The sequence below is a fragment of the Giraffa tippelskirchi genome, chromosome 7, assembly GCF_054371585.1.
Source record: "Giraffa tippelskirchi isolate mGirTip1 chromosome 7, T2T-mGirTip1v1.2.pri, whole genome shotgun sequence".
NCBI lineage: Eukaryota > Metazoa > Chordata > Mammalia > Artiodactyla > Giraffidae > Giraffa > Giraffa tippelskirchi.
The window spans coordinates 15,575,563-15,601,953 of NC_137281.1; the positions used below are offsets into that span (position 1 = coordinate 15,575,563).

Genomic DNA, 26,391 nt, shown 5'->3' on the forward strand with positions numbered 1-26,391 from the left:
TTTACAACAATAATTATATTCTGGTTTATCAGATTAGCAGACTGTGAAGTGACAGGAGCTCATAACAAAGTTCAAAGAAAAATATTAATGATACATGACCAAAATGTAGCTACAATTACAAATAAGGGAGACAATAAGAATATGTTGTATTAATTTTTTAATTTATTCATTAGCATTTCAAAAAATAAGTGTCAAGACACATGTTTATTTTACTTGTCATTATTTTAAGTCTGTATATAAGGTTTGGATAGCTCACTGTTTTCATCTGTTCAAGCAAGCAAAAAATATTAAACCACACGAAGAAGTGTGGGGCAGGTAGTTCTGGAGTACTACCCAAGAAGAGGGAAATTAATCAGCACTGATGGTAACTTAGAATAACCAGGTAGAGTAGGATAGAAGAGTAACTCAGCAGTGTGGTGACATGATAGCTCAGTAAGTAGAGTGAGGTATTAATAACAATATTAATAATTATAATACAATTGAACTATTTCAAAGATATGAAATAGCAAGTATTCTAATAAGGGTAGTAACAGAGACTCATTCTTTTACTCTGTAGGACATGAACTATCTATCAGTTATATACTTTTATTAACTGCTAGCTTAAATAAAATACTAATAGGGAATATGTAAGGGAAGCATAGCTCAATATACCCAATTAGAAAACAGCTTGCTTACTACTGCTTATCATGCAAAACTGGGCAGGACACCAGCCTCAAAAATTAGAATCTAATGAATGATAATGATGTAAATATATGTAAATATAACAGGTAAATATTCTTATAAAAAATCTAATAACCAGTGTGGCTTTTGATCACTTTGATTAACAACCAGGTCAACCGTCCTAAGAAAGAAATGATGGGTGGTTAAGATATGCAACCTTATTAGCTGTCTTATTTTCTTTTTCATCTTTTCTTTTTTTCCTGAGTCAGCTGAGACTGCTAAAATCAAAGGTCTACTGATAGTCCAACTGCCAACCACAGTAAGACAACACTGAGTGGGAATAACAGGGAAAATTATAGTTATAAAACCCAATCAAAGCCATATGTTTATAAACCCTCTTTATTTAAGTTTAGTGATCAATTTATAATCCTTGCAATAGCTGTAAAGTTTCCCCTCCATTTAAACCTACTAAGAGACTGCTAAGATTGGGTTAGAATATTTTATGAAATATTTAAAATGCCATTTCATTTGGATCCTGACTGGTATTGCCTAGAGGTGAAAAGGTTCCTTAAAGGAATTGTGTTGCAGGAGGTATTTAGGGAAATCTGTTGTGTCAAAACAACATAGAAATTCAAAAAGAACTCAAACATTTGATGATAATGGAAAGTTTAAACATCTATCAGTAAAACAAAATCAATAGAAAACAAATCTACACAAACACCTTGCAGGACCACAATACTTTAAAACCACATAGTATCTGAGAATTCTGGCTCTTTAGAGAAGATAAGTATACCATATATAACAAGCAAAAAATTAGAATGCAAAAGATATATCTGAACAATATTACAAAACAGTAAGCCAAAAACAATAAATAGCAAAAAAAAAAAAAAAACCACAAGCACCAAAAGTAACTGTAAGCAAAACATCCATGGATAAACTCATATGAAAATAACTCAAATAATTGATAATTAGGGAAATACATTTCTCACACATTTAAAAAATGGATTAACAGGGACCATCCTATGTGAACGGATATATTCAGAATGTTGATTGATATAAAAAGGAGAAATATTTGGCAATATTGAACAAAGCTGAAAGTATTTATCACTTATGAATGAACAATTCTGCTTCTAGAATGGCCATAAATTCTGAAAACAGATTTAAAAGAGATTGAATCTTATCAATAAATACACAGATGTTTTTCAGTGAAACTCAGAAACAAAAAGGCTTTATACATGTCTTTCATTCAAAAGACTCCTCCCTAGTATAACTTGTTCAGTATCAAGTAAGGTGCCTGCCCACACTAAAAGCATTACCACATTCCTTACATTCATAGAGTTTCTTACCATTGTGAGTTCTCTGATGTTTTGTAAAGGATGAACTATGTCTAAAGGCCTTCCCACATGCTTTGCATTCATAAGGTTTCTCTCCAGTGTGAATTCTCTGATGTTCAGTAAGGGCTGAACTGTGTCTAAAAGCCTTCTCACATACCTTACATTCATATGGTTTCTCACCACTGTGAATTCTTTGATGTTGAATAAGAGCTGAAGTAAGTCTAAAGAACTTTCCACACTCTTTACATTCATAAGGTTTCTGACCACTGTGAATTCTCTGATGTCGAGTAAGTTCACTACCTACTCCAAAAGCTTTCCCACATTCCTTACATTTATATGGTTTCTCGCCAGTATGAATTCTCTGATGTCTGGTCAGGGATGAACTATTTCTAAAGACCTTTCCACATGCCCTGCATTCATAGGGTTTCTTACCAGTATGAATTCTTTGATGTCGAGCAAGCTCTCTACAGACTCCAAAAGTCTTCCCACATTGTTTACATGCATAAGGTTTTTCACCAGTATGAATTCTCTGATGTTCAATAAGCTGTGAACTAATTCTAAAGACCTTCTCACATTGAACACATTTGTATGGTTTCTCACCAGTATGAATTCTCTGGTGTTCGGTTAGCTGTGAATGAAATCGAAAATCCTTGCCACATTCCATACATTTATAAGGTTTCTCATCAGTATGGATTTTCTGATGTCTAGTAAGTTGTGCATGCACTCTAAAAGATTTCCCACAGAAAGTGCATTCATAGGGTTTCTCACAATCATGAATTCTTTGAAATGAAGTGATTTCTTCAATTCTTCTAAAAGTCCCTCCATATTCCTTACATTTATAGCACTTCTGATCATCACGGTATACACTAAGGTCTTCATAAAAACTAAATACATTCCCACATTCCATACATTTACAAGGTTTCACTCCAGTATGAATGTTCAGTTGTAGGGTATGGGGGTCATCTACTCCAAAGGTTTCCCAATATTTACTACATTCAGAGGTTTTTTTACCACTATGTATTTTCTCATATTCATCAATGCTTAATTCACAACTAGGGACCTTCCCATACTGCTTATATTCAAAGGGCTTCTTGTTATCATGAAATCTCTGATGTAATGTAAGAAATTTGTGATTTTTGTAACTGGGCACCTTTTCAGAGATGATTTTTATTTGACTGAAACATCCCACTTCAGGTCTTTGTACTTCAATCTTCCTCTTGCTTTGCCAATCATTTCTAAAAATGGACATCTGAAGGCCAACTAACTTACTGTTTTCTATTACTTCCCACTGAGAATTATTTTTTTCAAGAATGTCCTTCTCTACAGATAAAGTCTTTGTGCCATACTTGGATTCCAAGTCTGAAAGAAAGGGAAAAAAAAATTTCTTTTTTCATGTGTCACAAAAATAAAAGTTATAAAATGCACAGTAGAAAAACTGAAAATAATTCATAGCATAAATGAATGATTAAAATATTGTTATAAAGTTTGAAGAAAGGTAAAGAGAGCTCAGAGAAGGATAAGAGCATAACATAAGGATGTGAAGTTTGTGATAAGAGATATGGATTGGCAGTGGGTCTGAAATTTTGGTGTTGGATTATCACATAGTAAGCTTGTCAAACACTGATGTGCATGAACTAATCCAGATAAACTGAATCAACATTTACAAATGTGGAATTTAGTTATCGGCTATCTTGTAGAGATACTGCAAATACAGATGAAAATTTGATAATCTATACATTCTAACAGTTTTCTGAGATTTTTCTTTTTTCTTCTATAATTCAATCCCAATACTTTACCGTGGATAACAAGGTTCTGCTTGTAAGACAGTACTTTAATCCATTATCCCCTTTCATCTAATCTTTTTTCACCTCCTACATCAAACTACATTTCCTATCATTTAGAGGTACCCACAAGATGTTTCATTTCTCAGAAACGGACTCCTTATATACCATCTCCTTTTCACTGTCCAGGTCTAAAAGTTGGTACCCTCAGAAATGATGTACTACTAGCTGACTGTAAGTAAGTTCATATATCCATCTCTATTCCAATATCTAGTTCCTTGCCCTCATACCCATTTTTTTTTCAATTTTGTATTCTGAATTTTTTTCTGTTGTCATACTGTTTATTTTCTTAGTCCTTAAACTTCAAAAAGACAAAAATCATTATTTTATGTGCCACTGAATATCAAGGCTCAAGGTCATAGTAGTTGACAGTTACAAGAAAAATTACTGGTTGAAAGGAATCTAAGAATAAAAGCAAATATTACAAATATGTCACTGGAGAATACAACTATCAAAGTATAAGAATAGTGCAATAGTTAACAGCATGCCTCCATGCTTTTAAAAATATCACACTACACTACAGTGATTTTATATACAGAAATTTATATACATATGAAGTTTCTAATGTAGTAAGATATATGTATATATATAATAGTATTTATAAATGATTGTTTTCTAATTGCCTCTCTACTTACACATATTGTCTCCATCATTGCTATTAATTTCCTCCTATGCATACTCATGAGTTTCTTTATCTCATATGTCAATAAAGATGTTTTATTTACTTCTCTGCAGTAATATTGTCACTATTATTCAACTATCCTACTGAAATTCTAGGTTATATTTACATGTTTTCCTTCATGCTCTTTCGCAGATACTCCACTTTCTTATACTCAAAGCTAACCATTGCTATATTTCCCCCAAAATATCAGTGTTTTAGATATTATAATAGGTATATACCATGCTGCTGCTAAGTCGCTTCAGTCGTGTCCGACTTTGTGCGACCCCACAGATGGCAGCCCACCAGGCTCCGCCATCCCTGGGATTCTCCAGGCAAAGATACTGGAGTGGGTTGCCATTTCCTTCTCTAATGCATGAATGCGAAAAGTGAAACTGAAGTCGCTCAGTCGTGTCCGACTCTTAGTGACCCCATGGACTGTAGCCTACCAGGCTCCTCCGTCCATGGGATTTTCCAGGCAAGAGTACTGGAGTGGGGTGCCATTGCCTTCTCCGATATATACCATATTTTAAGGCTTATGCAGTTCTGAGTAAAGCTGTGGCTGAAATGATATGTAAAAGTGGAGGTAGGAGGTGGGAAAAAAGGGAGGTGGAGGTGGGAAATAGTGTAAGGCACTTTGTAACAAATAATCTGTAAGACCTAGCTGGAGATTGGCAATCAATGAGGCAACAACCTGAGGAAAATCCAAAGTGACTGATACACATTGTATGGTAAAGAACAAAAATAATTTCCTGTGACTGAATTATGTATAATTAAGGTGAAATAATGCAAACATCATATTTGACTGAAACAATAAAATCATAAATGAATGCCAGTATCAGTAAATTAAAAGTACTTTCTTTTAGAAATGAAGAAGCTTTCTATCAAACAACTTCAGTTGTTGTGGAAATGTGTTGAAATTTCTGAGAATAGTGGCACTGAAAATATTACATAATGAAAATCCATGAAACAACATTAGTCACAAAGAAAGGATTTAAATGTTTATATTAATAAAAATGAAAGAATGAAAGTAACCAATGTATACATCCCATTCAAGAAGACAGAAGAGAACAAAGTGACCTAAAGAAAAGGTGAGGGGAGAATTGAATAAATACAGAATCAGAATGTGATGAGTTAAGAACATATAAAGAATATAATTAACAAATATAAAATGTAAATGACAAACAAGGGAAAGAACCATCACAGAGGGTATTTTTTTAAATGATATAAGATTCCTATGCTAATCAATTTGAAAATGTTGACATAAATTATTTTGTAGGTAAATAAATACTGAAAACCCTAGATGCCATAAAAGTTGAAAAAAAAAAGAGATAAAATTGTCAAAGACTTACCTCCCATGAAACAAAAAATCATAAGCATGCCTATTGCCTAAGCTGTGACAGTAAGCCAGATAATGAGCCAGGGGTCCTAAAATAAAGATCTGAGCCATAACCCGGAGCAGGGAAGGTAGAAGATATGCCCTTGACGGTTGTGACAGAAACAAGAATGTTATAATATTAATGAGTCATGATAAAAGACACAAAAGTTATCTGAAGGAGACCACCATTTTGACAATGCAAGAATCAAAAAAGGGGAAAAAATACTTTATGTACTAAAATATGTTAAGTAAACAACTAAATAAAATGTATAGCTAGTATTAATTTTTAAAGAAGCAAAACACATAAAACATGGAAGACCAGAAGAACTCACTTTTAACCAATTCAGGTGTATGCTCTGGGATAGGGAAGATATAGAGTGAGCCTGAGAAAACTTCAGAAAGCAATAATATATTCAAGAAATAAAGAATCAAGTCAATGGTACACAAAAATCCATAAGGAATTCTTCAGTATTTATACAGGTAGGTACCAACAATCAAAGGCTGTGATGGGCTAAAGTATACTAAACTAATGAAAATCAACAAATCCATAATGACACATAAAGAACAGGTCAGTCAAATAGAGTTTCCCCAAAACATCACAGGGGCTTGCCTTCTCTTGGACAGGGTAGGGTTTTTATTCTTGTGATGACTTTCCTTGTTTCATCAAGTCTTTACTCTCCTGGCCCCGTTTACTTGTCACATCCCACACAACCCTCCAGAGCAACTTCCTTCCCATGAATAAGGTAGTCACAACTCGCTTAGAAATGGAACACCGTGCTCACAAGAAAGAAATGGAACATAATAAAACCTGCTTCTGACAGTAATTAGCCATGTAACCTTGGAAAGGTAGCCTAAATATTCGTCTTAGCAATTTCTTCAAAGAAAAATAATGCAAGTAGTATTTATGTCATAGGGTTGCAGAATTAGGTAACTCAGTATATTAAAAGGGCTTAAAACAGGGCCTGGTACAGGCAAGAACTACATGAGCTGAGAGGAAAACAAGTAGCTTTCTAAAACATTAAGAGGTCCTTGCTGGAATTCTGACTTAATGTTAAATGCAAAGTTCTTTAACCTCATAGCAGGTATAAGACAATACTTGTATCAGGCAATGAAAATGAATTCTGTTTGCCAATCTAACAACATAAATTACACAGATCCTTTTGATAATCATATCAAATCAAGACAGTATCTTAGCTGTTCTCCCAGAGGTGGGTAAGGAAATAATATAAAGAATTTAAAGCAATTCTGGGCTCAAACACAATACAATAGATACCTTAATGGATAAACTCTATGTATCCTATAATCAGATCTAGCTCTCTGGGTATCAAGGAAGGCAGAAATTATATGAAGAAACTAAGAAGGGACTTCATACAAATTATATGAAGAATGATGAAGGTGCTAAAAGGAGGTGTCATCTCCAAAACCATGCTCAATCCATGCATTTGGAAACTTGGAGAACAAATTCACCTAGTGTCTTAAAAAGTAGCATTTAGTTAACTAAATGTCAACTGATAGTCTATAGAACATATTCTAAATTATGTGAACAGCTAAATTTACCCAGTGAGACCAAGTTGCTGTAATTTTCCATCATCACATCCCAGTACAAGTCCCTCTGAGCAGAATCCAGATATTCCCACTCCTCCTGAGAGAAGCTGATGACCACATCCCTGAATGTCACCAATTCCTAAAACAAGAAACCATATATTACATGTAAAATTGAAGGAAACATTTTTGACTAAAAGATAAAAGAATTGAATTAAACTATTACATATAGAATGGATAAACAAGGGCCTACTGTAGAGCACAGGGAACTAGATTCAATATCCTGTAATAAACCATAACGAAAAGAATATGAAAAAGAATATATATTTGTATAACTGAATCACTTTGCTGTATAGCAGAAATTAACACAACACTGTAAATGAACATTGTATGTCTCATGCCTGTGGCATGAATTATCAATGATGATGAATTTCCACATCCTTGTTCCTCGGTACAGGAAAAATATCTAGCTTAGAAAATAGGGTATGAACAATATTTTAAAATTTCTTACAACCCCAAGTTCATCACTGTAAATCACCATTTCACATTATATAAGAATTATAACTTCTAGTGAGAAATTATTTATTAAGTGCTTTTTAGTGGCTGCAGAGTAGTGCGCTTGGTGAAAATATATCTGCCTTAACTATATTTAGACATAGGTTGGATAAGGTCTTCTCCAGTTCTGAAATCAATAATAATCTCCTGTTTATATCTGAGACTGCTGCTGCTGCTGCTGCTAAGTCGCTTCAGTTGTGTCCGACTCCGTGCGACCCCATAGATGGCAGCCCACCAGGCTCCACCATCCCTGGGATTCTCCAGGCAAGAACACTGGAGTGAGTTGCCATTTCCTTCTCCAGTGCATGAAAGGAAAAAGTGAAAGTGAAGTCGCTCAGTCGTGTCCGACTCTTCGCGACCCCATGGACTACAGCCTACCAGGTTCCTCCGTCCATGGGATTTTCCAGGCAAGAGTACTGGAATGGGGTGCCATTGCCTTCTCTGATGTCTGAGACTAGTCAACATCAAATCCAATCTACCTGGAAAATCAGGTCTGTTCAGAAGTAGAGTTTGTTGATATGTCATTATGGATCCATTTTCTCTTTTTCTCAAGAATATGTAAAAGGATGGTAAATGCCTCCCTCTGAGGATTCCATTTCTACCCTATACCTGCTCTGAACAAAAGAATCTACACATAGGAATACTGAACATTATTTGGAAAAGAGGTAGGCACATAGAAGTTACAGTGTGCTGTTTGACTCCAACTCTCATTAGAAAGTGAAAATGGGGATTTTCATAAGGATGTAGGGGGTAGGCTCTTAAAGCTATTTTCTTGGAAGATACAGATAAATGAAATGTTCACAAAGGAGAGAAATAGCAACTTACATGGTCCATGGTTAGAACTGTAAAGAATTGATCGAGGAATTCCACTTCTGGTATGACAGCATGAGGAGTTCTATGGTGATTGTCTCCATTGAAACTGGTGAAAATTATATATAAAAACAGAGCAAATGAAGAAACATTTGTTCAAGAATATCTAGTAAAACTTACTAAGAACTGTAAAAGTCTGCAGTATCTGAACCTAATCTGCACTCTTCCTTATCCCTCCATCCTAGTGAGAAAAAGATTCTATTCCAAACTACTACAACTAAGGACACAAACTTCCTCACTCCTCCTCAATCCCTGCTCCCAGTTAGGTAACTATCTTCCTGGGAGGAGTAGAACATCAGCATTTCTCATTTGCCCCCAGCTACCTTTGCTCAGGCAAATACAACTAAGCGATAACTGCCTAGCAGCCACGTAAGAACTGTAGGCTCTACCTTGGGTGTGGCACTGCTGAGAATACTGGGGTTCCAATTGTCTTTGCCTTGGCTCATGGGGTAGGAGTTCCATGCCAAGAGAGGGAAGCTGAGACCTAAGACTACTGAGTAACCCCCTCCATATCCCTCTCCATTTGCAATGGAGTGTGGATAAGTTCAAGGGTAAGGACATTCTCAAAAACAGTGGAAATTTTAGTGAAAGTCTATTGGGTTTAGTGAAAGGCTATAAAGATTAAAAATTCATTGGAAAAAAATTCATTGGAGATAAATGCTAAACTGTAGGCAGGCTAGTTTGTCAGAAGGGATCAGAGAAAGATATCTGGGGAGCCCTTCCTATTGTCAGAACAAATCTCAAACACTGACTTGATTTCCTTAGTCTGTGAAGCAGTGTATCCCCAGGGCATTACTGAAAATAATAGTGCCATCAGTCACAATTAGTGGATCCTAATAGCTTGGTGTGGTCAGGTAAAGAGACATTCAAAGAGTCTTGTCAAAACCACTGTCATCCAAGGGTGACTGTGGTAATAGTCAAGTCTATACCCCAAGGAGCAATATTAGAGATTTACACTACAGGGGAGATAGATTTCACTTAATTAGTCTAGCCAGTTACTAAACAAGAAATATAAATAACAATAACAAGCCTGGGGAAGGGAAGGAGACAAAAGTATCACAGTTGAAACAACTATCTAAAAATGTCAACTTTCCATAAACAAGAGACAGGAAAATATAACCCATACACCAAAAACAAAACCAACAATAGAAACTGCCCGCGAAAACAACTAGATTGAACAAAGAATTCAAAGTAACAACTATAAATATGTTCAAATAAACAATAAACATGCTTAAAGTAAATGAAGGTATGATCATAATGTCATACAAATAATCTGTGAAGAGATAGAAGTTATTCAATATCACCAGGGAGTTGGTAATGGACAGGGAAGTCTGGTGTGCTGCAGTCCATGGAGTCCCAAAGAGTCAGACAAGACTGAGCGACTGAACTGAACTGAACTGAGTATCGCCAGATGTAAATTCTGAATAATGAAGTTGAAAAGTATAACCAAAATGAAAATTTCACTAGAGTATCTCAACAGTAGATATGAACTGGACAGAAAAAAAGTATTAGCAAACTTAAAGATATCTCAATAGATATCATGCAACCTGGAGAGCAACAACAACAGTTTGAAAAACAAGAAAAATGAAAAGAGCTTCAGAGAACTGTTGGAAACCACTAAGCATACACTTGTAACAGATGTAACAGAAAAGAGTAAAGGAGCATTTTAACATATTCAAATAAATAATGGATGAAACGTCCCCAAATTAATTGAAAAATGTTAATCTATATATCCAGAAAGCTTGATGAACACCAAATAGAATAAATTCATAGAGATCTACAAACAGACAAATCATGGTAAAGATGGTGAAATATGAGAGAATCTGGAAAGCAGAAAGGAAAATTAGTTGTCACTTAAAAGTGAATCCCTAATAAGTTTACTTGATGACATTGCACAGAAACAATGGAGATCAGAAGGCAATGGGATAATATATACAAAGTGCTCAAAAAAACTTTCAAACAAGAGCTATTTTTTCAAATGTGAAGATGAAATAAAGACATTACCAGATAAAGAAAAACTGAGGGAATTAATTAAATGCTAGCAGCCCTGTCTTAAAGAAATACTCAAGAGAGTTCTTTGGGTTAAAAGTCCCAGGTAGTAATACATATTCATGTGAAAAAAACAAACAGCACTAGTAAATGTAATTATGGAATTATAAAAGACAGTACATATACATATTTCTTCTCCTTCACTTAACTGATTTATGTGGCAAATTTATGTAATTTTTTTTGTAGAAACAGAAGAAATACATACCCAGGTTTAAAATTCCTCAACAAAATATTAGCCAACTGAACTCAGCAATACATTAAAATGATCATATACCATGATCAAGTGGGATTTATTCCATGGATGCAAGAATGGCTCACCATCCCCCAAACAATATGATACAACATATTAACAAAATGAGGGATAAAACCCACATAATCATCTGAATAGATGGATAAAAAATATTTGACAAAAATTAAACATCCATTTATGATAAAAACTCTCAGCAAAGTGGATATAGAGGGAACATACTTCAGCATAATAACAAGTTCATAGCAAAATACCTAATGGTGAAAAGTTGAAAGCTTTTCCTCCAAGATCAGGAACAAGACAAAGATGCCCACTCTTGCCACTTTTATTCAACACAGAATTAGAAGTCTTAGCCCCAGAAATTACATTTTTTAAAAAAGAAAGAAATAAAAGGTATTCAAATGAGAAAAGAAGTAAAACTGTCACTATTTGCAGATGAAAGGATAGTATATACAGGAAGACCCTGAAGATTCCATCAAAAAATTTAGAAGTAATAAATTTAGTAAAGTTCCAGGATACAAAGTCCATATACCAAAAATCAGTTGCATTTCTATAGACTCATAATGAGCACTTAGAAAAATTAACCTATCCTGTGCTCATTGATTGGAAGACTTAAAAAAAAAGAGCTGGATTCCAAATTACATTCCAAAGCTATAGTAATCAATACAGTATATTTTTTTTTTTAAAAAAGCCATACACACAGACCAATGGAAGAAAGAGCTCAGAAAATAAACCCAAGTATTATACTTATGGTCAATTTATGACACAAGAGCCAAGAATATACAATGTAGTAAGGACAGGCTCTTCAACAGATGGTATTGGGAAAAGGGTCAGTCATATGGAAAAGCATGAAGCTAGATCACTATTTTGCACCATACATAAAAATAAAGCCAAAATGGATTAAAGACTTGAACATAAAACCTGAAACCATAAAACTCCCAGAAGGTAATATCGTGGGTAAACAACTTGACATCAGTCTTGGCTGTGATTCTTTTTGGATATAGCATGAAAAAAGCAACAAAAGCAAAAATAAATAAGTGGGACCACATCAAGCTAAAAAACTTTGTGCACCAAAGAAAACCATCAACAAAACAAAAAGGCAACCTACTAATAGAAAATATTTGCAAATCAAATTACTGATAAGGGGTTAATATCCAAAACACATAAAGAACTCATACAACTCAATAGGAAAAAACCAAACAATTCAATTTAAAAAATGAGCAAAGGGTCTGAATAGACATTTTTCCAAGGAAAACACAGATTCTGAACATGTACATGAAAAGGTGCTCAACGTCATGAATCAGGGAAATGCAAATCAAAACCACAATGAAACCTCATCTCAACCTTCAGAATGGTGATTATCAAAAAGACAAGAGGTAACAAATGCTGGTGAGGACACAGAGAAAGGGAATTCTTGTGCATTGTTTGTGGGAATGTTAATTGGTGAGGCCACTGTGGAAAACAGAATGGAGGGTCCTTTAAAAAAGATTAAAAACATATACCATATGATTCTGCAATTGCACTTCTGAGTATTTTTCTTAAGGAGGTTAAAACACTGACTCAAAAAGATTTATGTACCCTCAAGCTCACGCAACATTATTTATTTATAATAGCAAGTAATGAAAACAATGTAACTGTCCATGAATGGATGGATGAGTAAAGAAAACGTCACACACACACACACAAATGGAATATTATTCAGCCATAAAAAATCTTGCCATTTGTGAAAACACGGATGAACCCTGAAGACACTATAAGTAAGAGCAAGACAGATACTGTATGATCTTACTAATATATGAATTCTAAAAAAACAAAAACCAAACTCCTAGACACTGAAAAGAGATTGGTTGCTAGAGATGGAGGGTGAGAGAGTGGGCAAAATGGGTAAAGGTGGTCAAAAAGTAGACTTTTAATTCTAAATAAATCATGGGGATGAATGTTCACCATGATGACTATAGTTAATAATACTGTATTGTATATTTGAAAGTTGCTAAGAGAATAAAAAAGTTGCTGAATCTAAAATGTTCTTATTACAATGAAAAAACAACTTGTAACTTTGTATAGTGTTGAATGTTAAAACAGATTTATTGTGGTCTTCTTGCAATATATACAAATATTCAATCATGTTGTTCACTTGAAATTAATATAACATTATATGTTACTTATGTCTCAAAAAAAATTAAAAAAGCCCCACATACCTAGAGAGAAAATTTTTGGAAGAATGTAAATTATGTTATTGACAATGATTATTTCTAGATGGTGGGACTGTGGGTACTTATTGACTTATAAGTTCCTTAAAAATTGAATATTTTACAACCTGCATCAATTCCACCATCAGACATATATAAAAGAGCTATTTCTACATAAAATATTTAACAGAGTTGGAGACAAGCTTTCCTTCTGTTTAGGGACATAATGAGCACAAAATGAGTGGGAACATGAAGGAAATTTGTGACTGAAATAAATTACTTCTACAAACTTGTGAACATCCTTTTGTTTTATCACAGCAATGCAATAGGAAACATTCACTATACACATACTTAAATTAACAAAATTAAAGATGGTAGTAGCATTTTCAGACTAAATAAGAAAATGTATGTGAAAGAGGCAGAAATGTATTTGGTACAGTGTATGTGTTTATTGTGCTGCGTGCTCAGTCGTGTCTGACTCGTAGTGACCCCGTGGACTGTAGCCTGCTAGGCTTCTCTGTCCATGGAATTCTCAATACTGGCGTGGGTTGCCATTCCCTTCTGCAGGGATATACTTATTATGTATGGCTTAATTTTTTAACTTTATTATTCAAAAACTAATATCATTTTAGATACAGAAGATTGATTATAAATGCAATCTTAGTAAAACAGATTCATATACAATATTAACAATTAGGAGTGTTCTTTTTCCAATGTAAAAAGTTTGTCTTATCTGCATGGTATTATATCACATTTATGTAATGCGATTAACTTAGTTTTTAAGATTAAATACAGTTATATAAATCCATGAACTTACAGATATTCTGCAAACAAAACCAAACATACCAAAAAAAAAGTTAGGAACTATATAGAATAATTTTGAACATAATTTCAATAGATTTGTGGTCCTTTATGAGTACCAAAATGGAATTAAATTGCCTTAAGAATTTCTATTATGGATATTTACACAAATCTGGCTGTTAAAAATTCCTTCTAATTCCTCATTAAAATTAACTTTATATTTTCATTACTCTTTAGTTAAGAAATTTATGAGGAATATTTAGAATCTCCACATTATAGCAACTTTTTTTTCTTGAGAATTTAATTAAGTACAAGATATTTAGTAAGTGCTCTAGGGCTATGCCCAGATTAATGTATTCAATCTTCATAAAATCCATAAGGCACTGATGTGATTATTGTGAACATTTTATAACAAGAAATTACAAAATAGAGAGCCTAATAATTATTGACCTCCTTGAAATATGGCGAGTTTGAACAAGCAACAGAATTTTCAATTTAGTTTTAATTAAAATAGAAAAGCAATATAAAATGTTTTTCAGTTAAACACCATTTTATTGTTTTGATGTGAGTATATTTCACCTTAGGCTTCACAGGTGGCGTTACTGGTGAAGAACTCATCTTCCAGCGCAGGAGACCTAGGAGACGTGGGCTTGATCCCTGGGTTGGGAAAATCCTCTGGAGGAGAGCATGGCAACACACTCCAGTATCTTGCCTGGAGAATCCCATGGACAGAGGAGCCTGGAGGGCATGGTCCATATGGTCACAAAGAGTTAGACATGACTGAAGCAACTTAGCATGCATGTACGCATACTTCACCTTAACCACTGAAAATTTAGTATCCAAATTGAGAAGTGCTGTAACAGTAAAATATGCACCAGATTTGGAAAACTTAGTATGAAGGTATGAATGTAAAATACTTCAATTTATTTATGTCATTTTATGTTGAAATAATATTTTAGATATATTGGTTCAAATAAGATGCATTATCAAAATTAATTTCAACTGTTTCCTCCTACTTTTTAAAATGTGTTCAGTAGAAATTATAAAATTACGTAAGTGGCTTTTGTTATATTTCCACTAGTGTTGCTTTAGACTCAAATACCACTATACCACACTGCCTATTACAGTCTACACCGATATATGGTCTGAAACTAAGTCTACTGCCAAATCTCAAACAAGACTTGGTTATCACCACTCAACACCCATGGATTTTCTGGAAAAACTCCCTGTCCTTGTACACACATACCTCTCTTCACAAAACTCCAATCATATACCCACTTCTAAATGTCAAAGTCAACTTTTTCACTTACTGATTGAAGTCAAACCACTTTCTACCTTGCTTTATTTGGAAATCAAAGGTATCTGCTATGTTATTATACCTAGCCACAGATCTCTTCCTTAACAAATCACATTCTAAAATAAGCCCTTCATTTATCCTCCATGAGTTGTATTTTTGTGCCTTTGTAAAGAAGAGCACACGGGATTACTGAATGATTTACCCAATGGGTATGGGAATATTAACTGGAAAGGTAAAGGGTGCTTGGAAAAGCACTGAAAGATAAGGCGTCCATCTCTATGACCCTGTTATTAACTGGGAAGGGAAGGCCTAGAACCAGGAAAGTGGATAAGTCACAATTAGGGAAACTTAGGAGAAGGAAAGCAATACTCTAATACTGTGTAAAACAAAAGTGTATGACAACAAAAAGCAAACACGAACTGACCTTGTATGGGCCATTAAATAAGTAGCAATGATCTCCACCTCAGAACTTGCAGAACTACAGGACCAAGAAGAAGGACTTGTGAGACTCTAGACTGGCTAAAAGTTGTGATGAACACACTGTCCACCAACAGACATGACCCATCACCCACCACAAATACAACCAGATGGAAATGGGAAATTAGAATACTGCTGACTTTTGCCAGTATCAGAGAAAAAGGTAAGCGCCACCTATGCCCAAAGTTCACAGCAGTTTCTGGAGGGCACAGGACAGGGAATGCTGTGGCTCTGAAACATGTAAATGGCCTCCATAATGTATCCAAGGGAGTTTAACCTAGGAAGGGATGCTACACCTGTGTCCCTCTCCCCCTTCAAGTCTTCCCAGAAACCTGTGTTGAAGCCAGATGCAAGCCTAAATCCTAATTCCATGATTTCCGACGTAATTTTCTATTGGGAACTTTCATTATAAGAATGAAATTCATGACTTTCACTCTAGTGAACTTTTCTTCACAGCTAGATCCAGTTAGCTATATGGTGTGAGGACAGAAGAGAATCCAGGGAAACACAGTCCAAGAAACCATGGAACCTACAATTATACCCTGGGTGGGCAACATTCACTTTACCGATGTCCTCTCTGTGTTAAGCATTAGGCTGGGTACTCGGACGTGCTGATACAGCTTACACACACACAATTGTAAAACAAAATTCACACACTCCTAGTGCACTGAAAAAAACTCAAGATTTCAACAAGCTAATTGAAAAAACAGACTCCATTTTCTTGACAGTCACAACAGAGATGGTACCGGACCACGTGGTCACAATGTCAGTCACACACCCTCGTTGCCTTGGTGATGTGAACCACGGTCACACAGTAGGCTCCGCCCCCAGGGACAGTGCCACTAACCCAATCAGATACCAGTCACGCCACCCCAGGGCCCCAACACACACTCTAGCTCTCATGGCTCTCACGCACGCACAAGCGAGAACACTCCACAAAGACGCCGTCACGGACAATAGCACCCGCAATCTTTGTCGTCCGCCTCTCACGCAGACCCAGGCTCCTGGCTCCACACGCCCCATCAGTCCTCCGCGAGCTTAACCCAATCCTCCCCGATCACCGCCAGCCCCTCCGGCAGCCTGACCAGGTTCACCTCAACTCACCAGGCATAACCCAATAACCATCACGACACAAGAAGGAGAGCCAAAGGTCGAAGTTCATTCGAGGTTCTGGGACCTGTGGGAAACGTAGTCCAACACAGAAAACGTCTAGACCTCCGGGCAGAGCGTGAAGCCCACCCGCAGCTGAGGCCCCTCCGAGCCTCGCGACTCCCGGGAATTCCAGGGTGTGCTGATCGCTCGCCGATGGCGAGGAGTTGCAGCTGGTGGCCCTTTGAGACCCCGAGAGCCAGGTGATGCTCCTCTGTGAGCTAGGCGAGGTCGTGGAAGGAAGGAAAGCCCAAGCCGAGGAAATAATTGCAAACCTGGGCCGGGGAGGGCAGTAAAGGGAACCGGAAGCCCGGGGCGGGCAGAGGAAGCAAATGAAAAAAGCCTGGCTCTGGTAGGGCCCGGTAAGAATCAGAAGCCCCGGGCAGAGGGACTCGGGAACCCGGCTGAGAAGGGCCGGGGAGGAAATCGTGAATCCCTGCCGAGGGAGGCTGGGCTAAGAAGGGGTGAAGCCGTGCGGAGGGAGTTCGGGCAGGAAAGGGCCCGGGCGAGAACCTCACTTAGACCGGCGAGACCCCAGGTCGTGAACCAGAGGACCAAGGATTTTGTTGTTTTTGTCAGGTTTGCCCCTTGAGAACGCCCCAACACCCAGATCAGCACTTAGCAGACACTCAGTGTACAAGTGTATGCCCGCCCTCGTGAGTGTTTCATATCATCACTGCTTCAGCTTCAATTCCCTGTTGTCCTTTTCCAGTCAGTCTCACAGGGAGACAGCCATGGTTCTGATATGTGTCATCTTAATTTAGTTCTGTCAGTTCTCCAGTTCCAATTGTCTCCTTTAGCTCATCCTTGTTCTTTAAGATTTATGAATGTTGTGTTCACCTTTTTTTTTCTGGACAGCATTCCAATGTGCAAATGTGGCACAATTTGTTTTTTCAGTTTTCTCTTTATGAGCGTTTGTTGTATTTCCAGGTTTTATATATTATGATAACGATGGCATGTTTCCATTTCTCCTAGGGAAATACCTAGATTAAAAAAATGCTGATAATAGATTAAGTTTATATTTAACTTTCTAAGAAGCTGACAAACCTTGTAGGATGATTAATTAAGATTTGTATGGGAAACTGTGTGTGACTATGTAGTAAGTGGTTTCTCAGTTTGATTTGGAATTCTGTGGAATTATGAGATAGGCTCAGTGGAGTTAGGAATATCAGGTAGGATCCATGTTGTGGTTTGTACAGTGGGTGAGATCATAGGAAACAGTGTGCTGTACCAACTTACTTATCAAGATTTTTATGTGTTCATTATATGTTGACTGTGAAGCTGGATCATAAGTGATATTAATGAATGTGAGACTCTGTGTGTCTAGTTAGGTACGTGTCATTTTGATTCTGCTTGCAGAATTATGACTGTTACTGATCAAGTAAAATAGCAGTATAAGATATATCCAAAGGAAATGAAAACAGGATATTAAAGAGATACCTGATTCCTATCTTCACCACAGCAGTATTCACAATAGCCAAGATGTGGAAACAACCTAAGTTCCTCTCAATTTCTGCCATTAGAATAGTATCATCCGCATATCTGAGGCTGTTGATATTTCTCCCAGCAATCTTGATTCCAGCTTGTGATTCATCCAGCCTGGCATTTCACATGATGTACTCCACATATAAGTTAAATAAGCAGGATGACAGTATACAGCCTTGTGATACTCCTTTCCCAATTTTGAACCAGTCTGTTGTTCCATGTCAGTTTTAACTGTTGCTTCTTGACCCGCATACAGGTTTCCCAGGAGAAAGGTATTCCCATCTGTTTCAAGAATTTTCCACAATTTGTTGTGATGCATACAGTCAAACGCTTTAGAGTAGTCGATGAAGCAGAAGTAGATGTTTTTCTGGAATTACCTTGCTTTCTCCATGATCCAATGAAAGTTAGCCATTTGATCTCTGGTTCCTCTGCCTTTTCTAAATCCAGCTTATACGTCTGGAAGTTCTTGGTTCACATATCGCTGAAGTCTAGCTTGAAGGATTTTGAGTATAACCTTGCTAGCATGTGAAATGAGCTCAGTTGTATGGCAGTTTGAACATTCTTTGGCATTGCTATTCTTTGGGATTGGAATGAAAACTAACCTTTTCCAGTCCTGTGACCACTGCTGAGTTTTCTAAATTTGCTGACATATCGAATGCAGCACTTTCACAGCATCATCTTTTAGGATTTGAAATAGCTCAGCTGGAATTCCATCACCTCTACTAGCTTTGTTCATAGTAATGCTTCCTAAGGCCCACGATGTCTGGCTTTAGGTGAGTGACCACACCATCATGGTTATCCAGGTCATTAAGACCCTTTTTGTATAGTTCTTCTGTGTATTCTTGGTACCTCTTCCTAATCTCTTCTGTTTCTATTAGGTCCTTACTATTTCTGTCCATTGTTGTGCCCATCCTTACATGAAATGTTCCCTTGATAGCTCCAATTTTCTTGAAGAGATCTCTAGTCTTTCCCATTCTACTGTTTTCCTCTGTTTCTTTGCACTGTTCATTTAAGAAGGCCTTCTGATTTCTCCTTGCTGTTCTCTAGAACTCTGCATACAGTTGGGTATGTCCTTCCCTTTCTCCCTTACCCTTTTGCTTCTTTTCTCTCCTCAGCTATTTGTAAGGCCTCCTCAGACAACCACTTTGTTTTCTTCTTGTTTTTAATTAATTAATTAATTTGGTGTGCCAAGTTTTAGTGGCAGTACATAGGATCTTTCAGTTGTGGAGTATGGGATCTAAGTTCCCTGACCAGGGATCAAACCTGGGCCCCCAACACTGGAAGCGTGGAGTCTTAGCCACTGGACTACCAGGAAAGTCCCCCATTTTGCGTTCTTCCATTTCTTTTTCTTTGGCATGGTTTTGATCACTGCCTCCTGTACAGTGTTATGAACAATGAGTGGATTTGTCGATCCATCCTTTGTTAATCTTTGGCTTGTATTAATATATCCTGAAGCTGTTATTAGGTACAAATTCATGACTACTGTATCTTCTTTTCAGGTTTAAACTTTTATCATTATAAAACATCCCCCCTATATAAATGACCTTTATATCATTTATAAAACACTATAAAACAGTCATTCTCATTAGTGGGTTTTTTTTTTTTTTGGTCTTAACTTTCCTCTAGTTAGTCTTTACATTATACCTCTTTCATATTTCAAGTTTTCTGTGTCATTATATTTAATATGTGTCAGCTGCTATAAGCATACAGTTGATTTTGTACTTTTCATCCAGGCTGATAACAATTTTCTTTTCACTAGAATGTTTAATCCACTTCCATTACATTTAATTACTAATAATGTTGGGTATACCAACATTTGCTTTTATGTGTCCCCTCTTGTCTTTTTTTTTTTTAATATTTATTTATTTGTTTGGCTACACTGGGTCTTTGTTGAGGTACATGGGATCTACAGCTGCAGCATGTGAATTCTTAGTTGTGGCATGTTCCCTGACCAGGGTATGAACCTGGGACCCCTGCTTTGGAAGCATGGAGTCTTAGCCACTGGACCAGCAGAGAAGCCATCCCTTTAAAAAGAATATTTATTTCGGGCCTTAGTGGCAGCACATGGGTTCAATACTTGTGGCACCCTGGCTTAGTTCCCTGCAGCATGTGGGATCTTAGTTCCCCGACCAGGAATCAAACCCACGTCCCCCACATTTTGAGGTGGATGCTTAACCACTGGAACACCAGGGAAGTCCCTATTTCTTTATACTTTTATTCTACCATTCTTACCTCCTGTTATATTACTCAAATAGTTTCTCCATTAATTTATACTGTCATACATTATTCTCTCAGTGGTTATCATAAAGATTACAATATTATGCTTAACTTATTACAATTAGAATTCTCATCCAATGGGTGTGAGAGCATAACACACTAGAAATACATTCATCAGTGTCTACAAAACTAAACATAGATTTATTACATAACCCAGCAATCCTTTCCCAGGACATTTTCCTACAGCAAAAAAGAAAGCTTATGTTGACAAAACATAAGCATACAATAATGTTCATAGCAGTAGTATCTCTTAAAGAAAAATTCGAAACAACTCAAATTTCCAACATCGGAAGGAGAGAAAAGTAATCCTATAATGCAATATATAGTGCAACATCCTATAATGGAATATAAAGCAAAAACAAAAGATGCCTGCTACATGCATAACATGGGTGAATCCCACAAAGATGTCAGAAAAAAAAAGATTTAAATTAAAATCAAGTAGATTTTGAATAGGGAGGTACATAGATATTTTTATTCAGTGGTACCCAGCTAATAACGTAAACTATCCAGTTCCTACATTATTCCCCTGAATATTAATAAATACATCTGAGCAGATGCATTTCCACCTAGCAGAAGCCAATGCCACATTCCTGAACATGTCTGCATGTGAAATGACACAGACACATGTTCTCAGAAGGTCCTGGAGGGCAAGAAAAGCTGGACAAGACATGCGAGCCACATAGCAAGTAGAAGGAATTACCCAGGTAAGATCCAGCTTTAACAACAATTATTGGTTTAAAATATAGAATATCTATTCATGACTACTAGTCATTAAATGCAAGTTTATAAAAAAATTTTAGTTAAAATCATGTTCAATTATATCTCAAAACTTAAAGAAAGTATGAAAACATTCAAAACATTCAAGTATTTAAAAAGTGAATGCATAAATATAATGTCATTACAAGACCAAGATTTTAATCCAGATACTCTAGATTAAGGAAAGAAGGAAGAAGTCAAATCACTCAGTCATGTTCGGCTCTTTGTGACCCCACGGACTATACAGTCCTTGAAATTCTCCAGGCCAGAATACTGGAGTGGATAGCCTTTCCCTTCTCCAGGGGATTTTCCCAACCCAGGGACCGAGTCCAGGTCTCCTGCATTGTGGGCCAATTCTTTACCAGCTGAGCCACCAGGGAAGCCCAAGAATACTGGAGTTGGTATGTTAGGGGAAGCACATTGATTGAAACCACCCATTCTGGCCAGGCACCACAGTAACCATTTGCACGAGTTGCTTTATGACAGGAGGTCCTTGTAAGGAACATGGAACTAATAAGCCACCACCAACCAGAAGAGTTCAGGGAAGGTCAAAAGGAGACACCACATGTCCGACCACCTCCCAGAATCCTTCTCTCTGGCATCCATCTTGGCTGAACAAGGTGTACACCACCAGGAAGGACTCTGAGTCAGAATGATTGGCTAAAGACAACCTGGAAGCTAATCCCATCACCATAAAACCCGAGACTGTGAGCCACATGGCAGAGCTGTTCTCCTGGGTTCCCTTACCTTCCTGCTCTCTGCCCGGGTGCCCTTTCCCAATAAAATCTCTTGCTTTATCAGCACATGTGTCTCCTTGGACAATTCATTTCCGAGTGTTAGACAAGAGTCCGGTTTTGAGCCCTGGAAGGGGTCCTCCTTCCTGCAACAGGTAGGCGATCCCTTCTTCAGCAGGTCTTGCCAACCCAGGAATCAAACTGGGGTCTCCTTCATTGCAGGCGGATTCTTTACCAGCTGAGCTACCAGGGAAGCCCTAAATGACCAGAAAGATTCTCAGGACACAAGGTGTACAGGATGTGGCATGTGTGCCTGCTAAGTCGCTCAGTTGTGTCCTGATTTTGCGACCCCATAGACTGTAGCCCGCCAGGCTCCTCTGTCTATCAGATTCTCCAGGTATGAATACTGGAGTGGGTTGCCATGCCCTCCTCCAGGGGATTTTCCCGAACCCAGGGATCAAACCCACACTTCTTACGTCTCCTGCATTGGCAGGCAGGTTCCTTACCGCTAGCACCATGTGGGATGTGGACTCTGGAATTAAAGGTTAGTAAATTTTTCTGTAAAGAACTGAAAGGTTGTTGCTGAACCACGAAAAGACTCTGGGATTCTTGGCCTCCGGAGGAGAAGAATTCAATCTGGGGCCAGAGACGAGGCTTGATCGCTCAGAGCTTTTGTGTAATAAAGCTTTATTAAAGTATAAAGGAGATAGAGAAAGCTTCTGACATAGGCATCAGAAGGGGGCAGAAAGAATATCCCCCTGCTAGTCTTTAGCTGGATGTTATATAGTTACTAGCAGTCTGTTAATGACAGAAAGAAATGTCTTAAAACTCAGAGAATGGCACCAGGCCCCTCATCCATAAGATGTATTTTGGGATAATCTTGGCACCACACAAGTCATCCTGGGCCATAAAACGATTGACTTGAATCTTGTAGAAAGGCAGATTACCATACAAATAATAGTTTCATTTACATAGATTAGGGGAACAATGGCTAAGTATAACACACTGGTTTGTCAAGTCAGTTCTGAGCCTCTAGGTGGAACTAACTTGAAGACAGAGTCTAGGGTAAATGCATAGTGTATTAACATAGCTTAAGACAAACATTTCCATAAGAAAAATGCATTGGTTAACTCAAGATTTGAGGGAAGTTAACTTCAGGTGGAACCAGGTGTCATTATGGCAACACAATATTTTAAAAGAAACCTCTTTTTAAATTTGTATAGAGAAGGGAAAAAAAAAATATCACTTGTTTGTTTCCTCCTGCCTCTTAAGAGAGGAATGAAAAATGTCTGACACTTGCCTATTTCCTCCATTTGGAGACCTCTGGCCTTCCTGCCCGTTACCCTCTCAAAACCAGATAGTAAATATGTTAGACTTTGTGAGCCAAAAGACAAAATCAAGGATATTATGTATATGCTAATATAACAAGAGAGAAAACAAATTTCCCCAAAATGTTTTGACAAAATTCTAAACTTTATTTATGAACACTGAAATCTGAATTTTATGTAATTTTCATGTCATGAAATATTGTCCTCCTTTTGATATGCTTTCAGTGACAGAAAAATGTTAAAAACCAGTCTTAATTCACAGGCCATACAAAAAAAATAGGCTACAAGCTGGATTTGGCTTACAGGGTCATGGTTTGCTGACCTCTGCTCAAGACTCAGACCATTATATAGTACTGACTCTCAGTTTACACAATTATGTGACTCAAAAAAGAAAAAAATGATGGCAAATCTTATACAAATGAAGAAGGAATTCATAGGGCCTGGACTCCATCTTAGGCCTGTTTGTGCTGATTATGCTCAGCCACCTCTCTAATGGACTCTGAACTCTGTGCTTAGTGCCTGTGGAAATGACAATAGAAGGATAAGACCCCCTCCGGACAGGTCATAAATTCTTATCTGTAACCTCAGGCTTATTGATTATTGACTGTTTGGAATGTAACCTCAGGCTTATTGATTATTGACTGTTTGAACACATAACACATGAATGATGGAGTTATTGTGATTGTATTTACCTTTCCTTTGTTTATGTAAGTCACAAGGAAGTTGGGTGGTGGGTTCAGACACATATACATGGGGTATAAAAGATTTTCACAAATGCTGGTTGGGGTCCTTGGCTAAGAGGATACTCTGCCTTGGGCCCGCCGGTGTAATAAACTGCACTTCACTATCTGCATCGTCCTTCTGAGTGAGCTTGTTTCCCGGAACACGTGGCTATAACACAAGAACTGGTTTGTACCACATAAATCTCCTAAACCTTTGGAAAAAAATGTCTGCCCTTCAAAGAGATGTCTCTATACATATCCCCAATAATATTCTTGGTGGTGGTTTAGTCACTAAGTTGTGTCCAACTCTTTGTAGCCTGCCAGGCTCCTCTGTCCATGGGAGTCTCCAGGCAAGAATACTGGAGTGGGTTGCCATTTGCGTCTCCAGGGGATGATAATATTCTTAAAGGCCTCCAAAACAGAAGACCGTTTTTACTGAAGACTGTTACTGAAATCAAACCTTCTCCTTCCTTGCCATTTTCCCGCCTAAGCATTGGACTCTTCCTTAACAAATCACCATGTAACGGAGGACTCTTTCTGATGTTATGAATCTACTCAGGCAAAAAGAGCACATAGGCAAGGTGCTGGCAAATAGTTATACAAAAATTAACTGTAGGAAGAGCATTTGATGAGGAGCTGGGAAAGAAGGGGATCCATCCTCATGGTGTTAATAACTATCATTAACTAAGAAGAGAAGGCCTGGAGACCAGGTAAATGGATTAGTCACTATTTGTCAGGGCATTTAATTCATTCCATGAAACAAAAAGCTCAAAAATGACCTCTAGCTTGGCTTTGAGATTTGTGACTGCAACACTTTTTTCCTTTCATGGCTCTTTTAGAATACAGCAAAACTTGGACGAGAAAGAGAATCATGACATACCAGGCCTTTCATACCAAGACAGGTTAAATAAGAACACAGTCTTCACTGCTAGCAAGCCTCCATCATCCATGTTCAATATACCCAATGGAAGGATGAGAAAGACTGGAATACTGTTGACCCTTCCCTGTATCATAAAGAAAAATCAGTTGACTGAAGCCTAGGACCAGAATCTGTTTCTATGTCAACTGCAGTTTCCTGTTGACAAAGGTATGAAAATACTGTATGTCTGCAATATGCAGCTTGCCACCACAGAGCTTCCAAGAGGAATCTTTGGAAGCAAAAATCTTACTCTTGATGCCTTAATATCATGGTTTCCCAGGACCCTGCTTTAGGGGTAATTCCAGCTCTACAATCGCCCTAATAAACACAGAAATGTGCTTTTTTTTTTTTTAGTTGCAACCTTCATTCTACCTCTCAATATATTGAAGACCCAGAATGCTATTTTTGTGCTGCTAGCATTCCGGTGTAATGTGGCTCTAAAAAGTGAAAACACAGAGGCAATGAAAGAAAACCCAGAATTCCACAAATTCCAAGAAACCATGGAATTGACAATTAGTGACAGAACAGGCTACACATAATGTACTGAATGCCTGTGGATCAAGCTCTTAAGCTAGACAATACAGTCAGGGTACATCGATGAAGGCAACAGGGGCCATGCTTTAAAACTGAGGGTCGCTGTGGTTAACAAGGGCCTCAGAGTCTTAACAGGAACAGACAGTCACACAGGAATCTTGTCCACCGATTCCTCAACGCTAGAACTGCAAAAATGAAGCTCTACCCTACTAAAAGTGAAAAAGCCACATTAGGCCAGTTTTTGTTTTGTTTTTTGAATCAAGGTGATAGTAGCTCGATGGACATGAGTTTGGGAGACTCCGGGAGTTGGTGATGGACAGGGAGGCCCGGCGTGCTGCGATTCATGGGGTCGCAAAGAGTCGGACACTACTGAGCGACTGAACTGAACTCAACTGATGGTAGCTTGATGTTTATTTGTTTCTGTGGCTGCGCAGATTCTTAGTTGTAGCATGTGGGAACTACTTTCCTGACCGGGGATCAAGCCCCGCCCCCTGCATTGGGAGTCTGGAAATCTTAGCCACTGGGCCACCTGGGAAGTCCTTAGGCCGGCAGTGATCAGGCTCCAGCCTGTTACAATAGTGCTGTCAAA

At 37.5% G+C, this 26,391-nt stretch overlaps 2 protein-coding genes across 5 annotated transcripts in view; one reads left to right on the forward strand and one right to left on the reverse strand.

Annotated features, from left to right (window-relative positions):
* Window positions 1-17,329, reverse strand: ZNF529 (zinc finger protein 529). Of its 3 annotated transcripts, none has more exons than XM_081516929.1 (5): window positions 17,003-17,329; window positions 15,846-15,899; window positions 8,794-8,887; window positions 7,429-7,555; window positions 1-3,353 (listed from the first exon to the last, which is right to left on the reverse strand). In XM_081516929.1, exons 2-5 carry the CDS (start codon window positions 15,857-15,859, stop codon window positions 1,942-1,944), a joined length of 1,647 nt encoding a protein of 548 aa, XP_081373055.1. In that variant the 5' UTR covers window positions 15,860-15,899; window positions 17,003-17,329; the 3' UTR covers window positions 1-1,941. The 3 variants fall into 3 exon arrangements, with proteins under 3 accessions (XP_081373055.1, XP_081373054.1, XP_081373056.1); XM_081516928.1 differs by having other exon boundaries at window positions 16,854-17,329; XM_081516930.1 differs by lacking the exons at window positions 15,846-15,899; window positions 17,003-17,329 and having other exon boundaries at window positions 8,794-8,895.
* The window catches only part of ZNF382 (zinc finger protein 382), a 65,391-nt gene continuing 55,781 nt past the window's right edge, over window positions 16,782-26,391 (forward strand). Inside the window, exons 1-2 of one of the 2 annotated variants that reach the window (XM_081516958.1) lie at window positions 16,782-17,250; window positions 21,383-21,513. The gene's annotated coding sequence lies outside the window, so the exon portion shown is untranslated. Of the gene's footprint in view, window positions 17,251-21,379; window positions 21,514-26,391 lie in introns of both variants that reach the window. The other variant, XM_081516963.1, reaches the window with a different exon arrangement.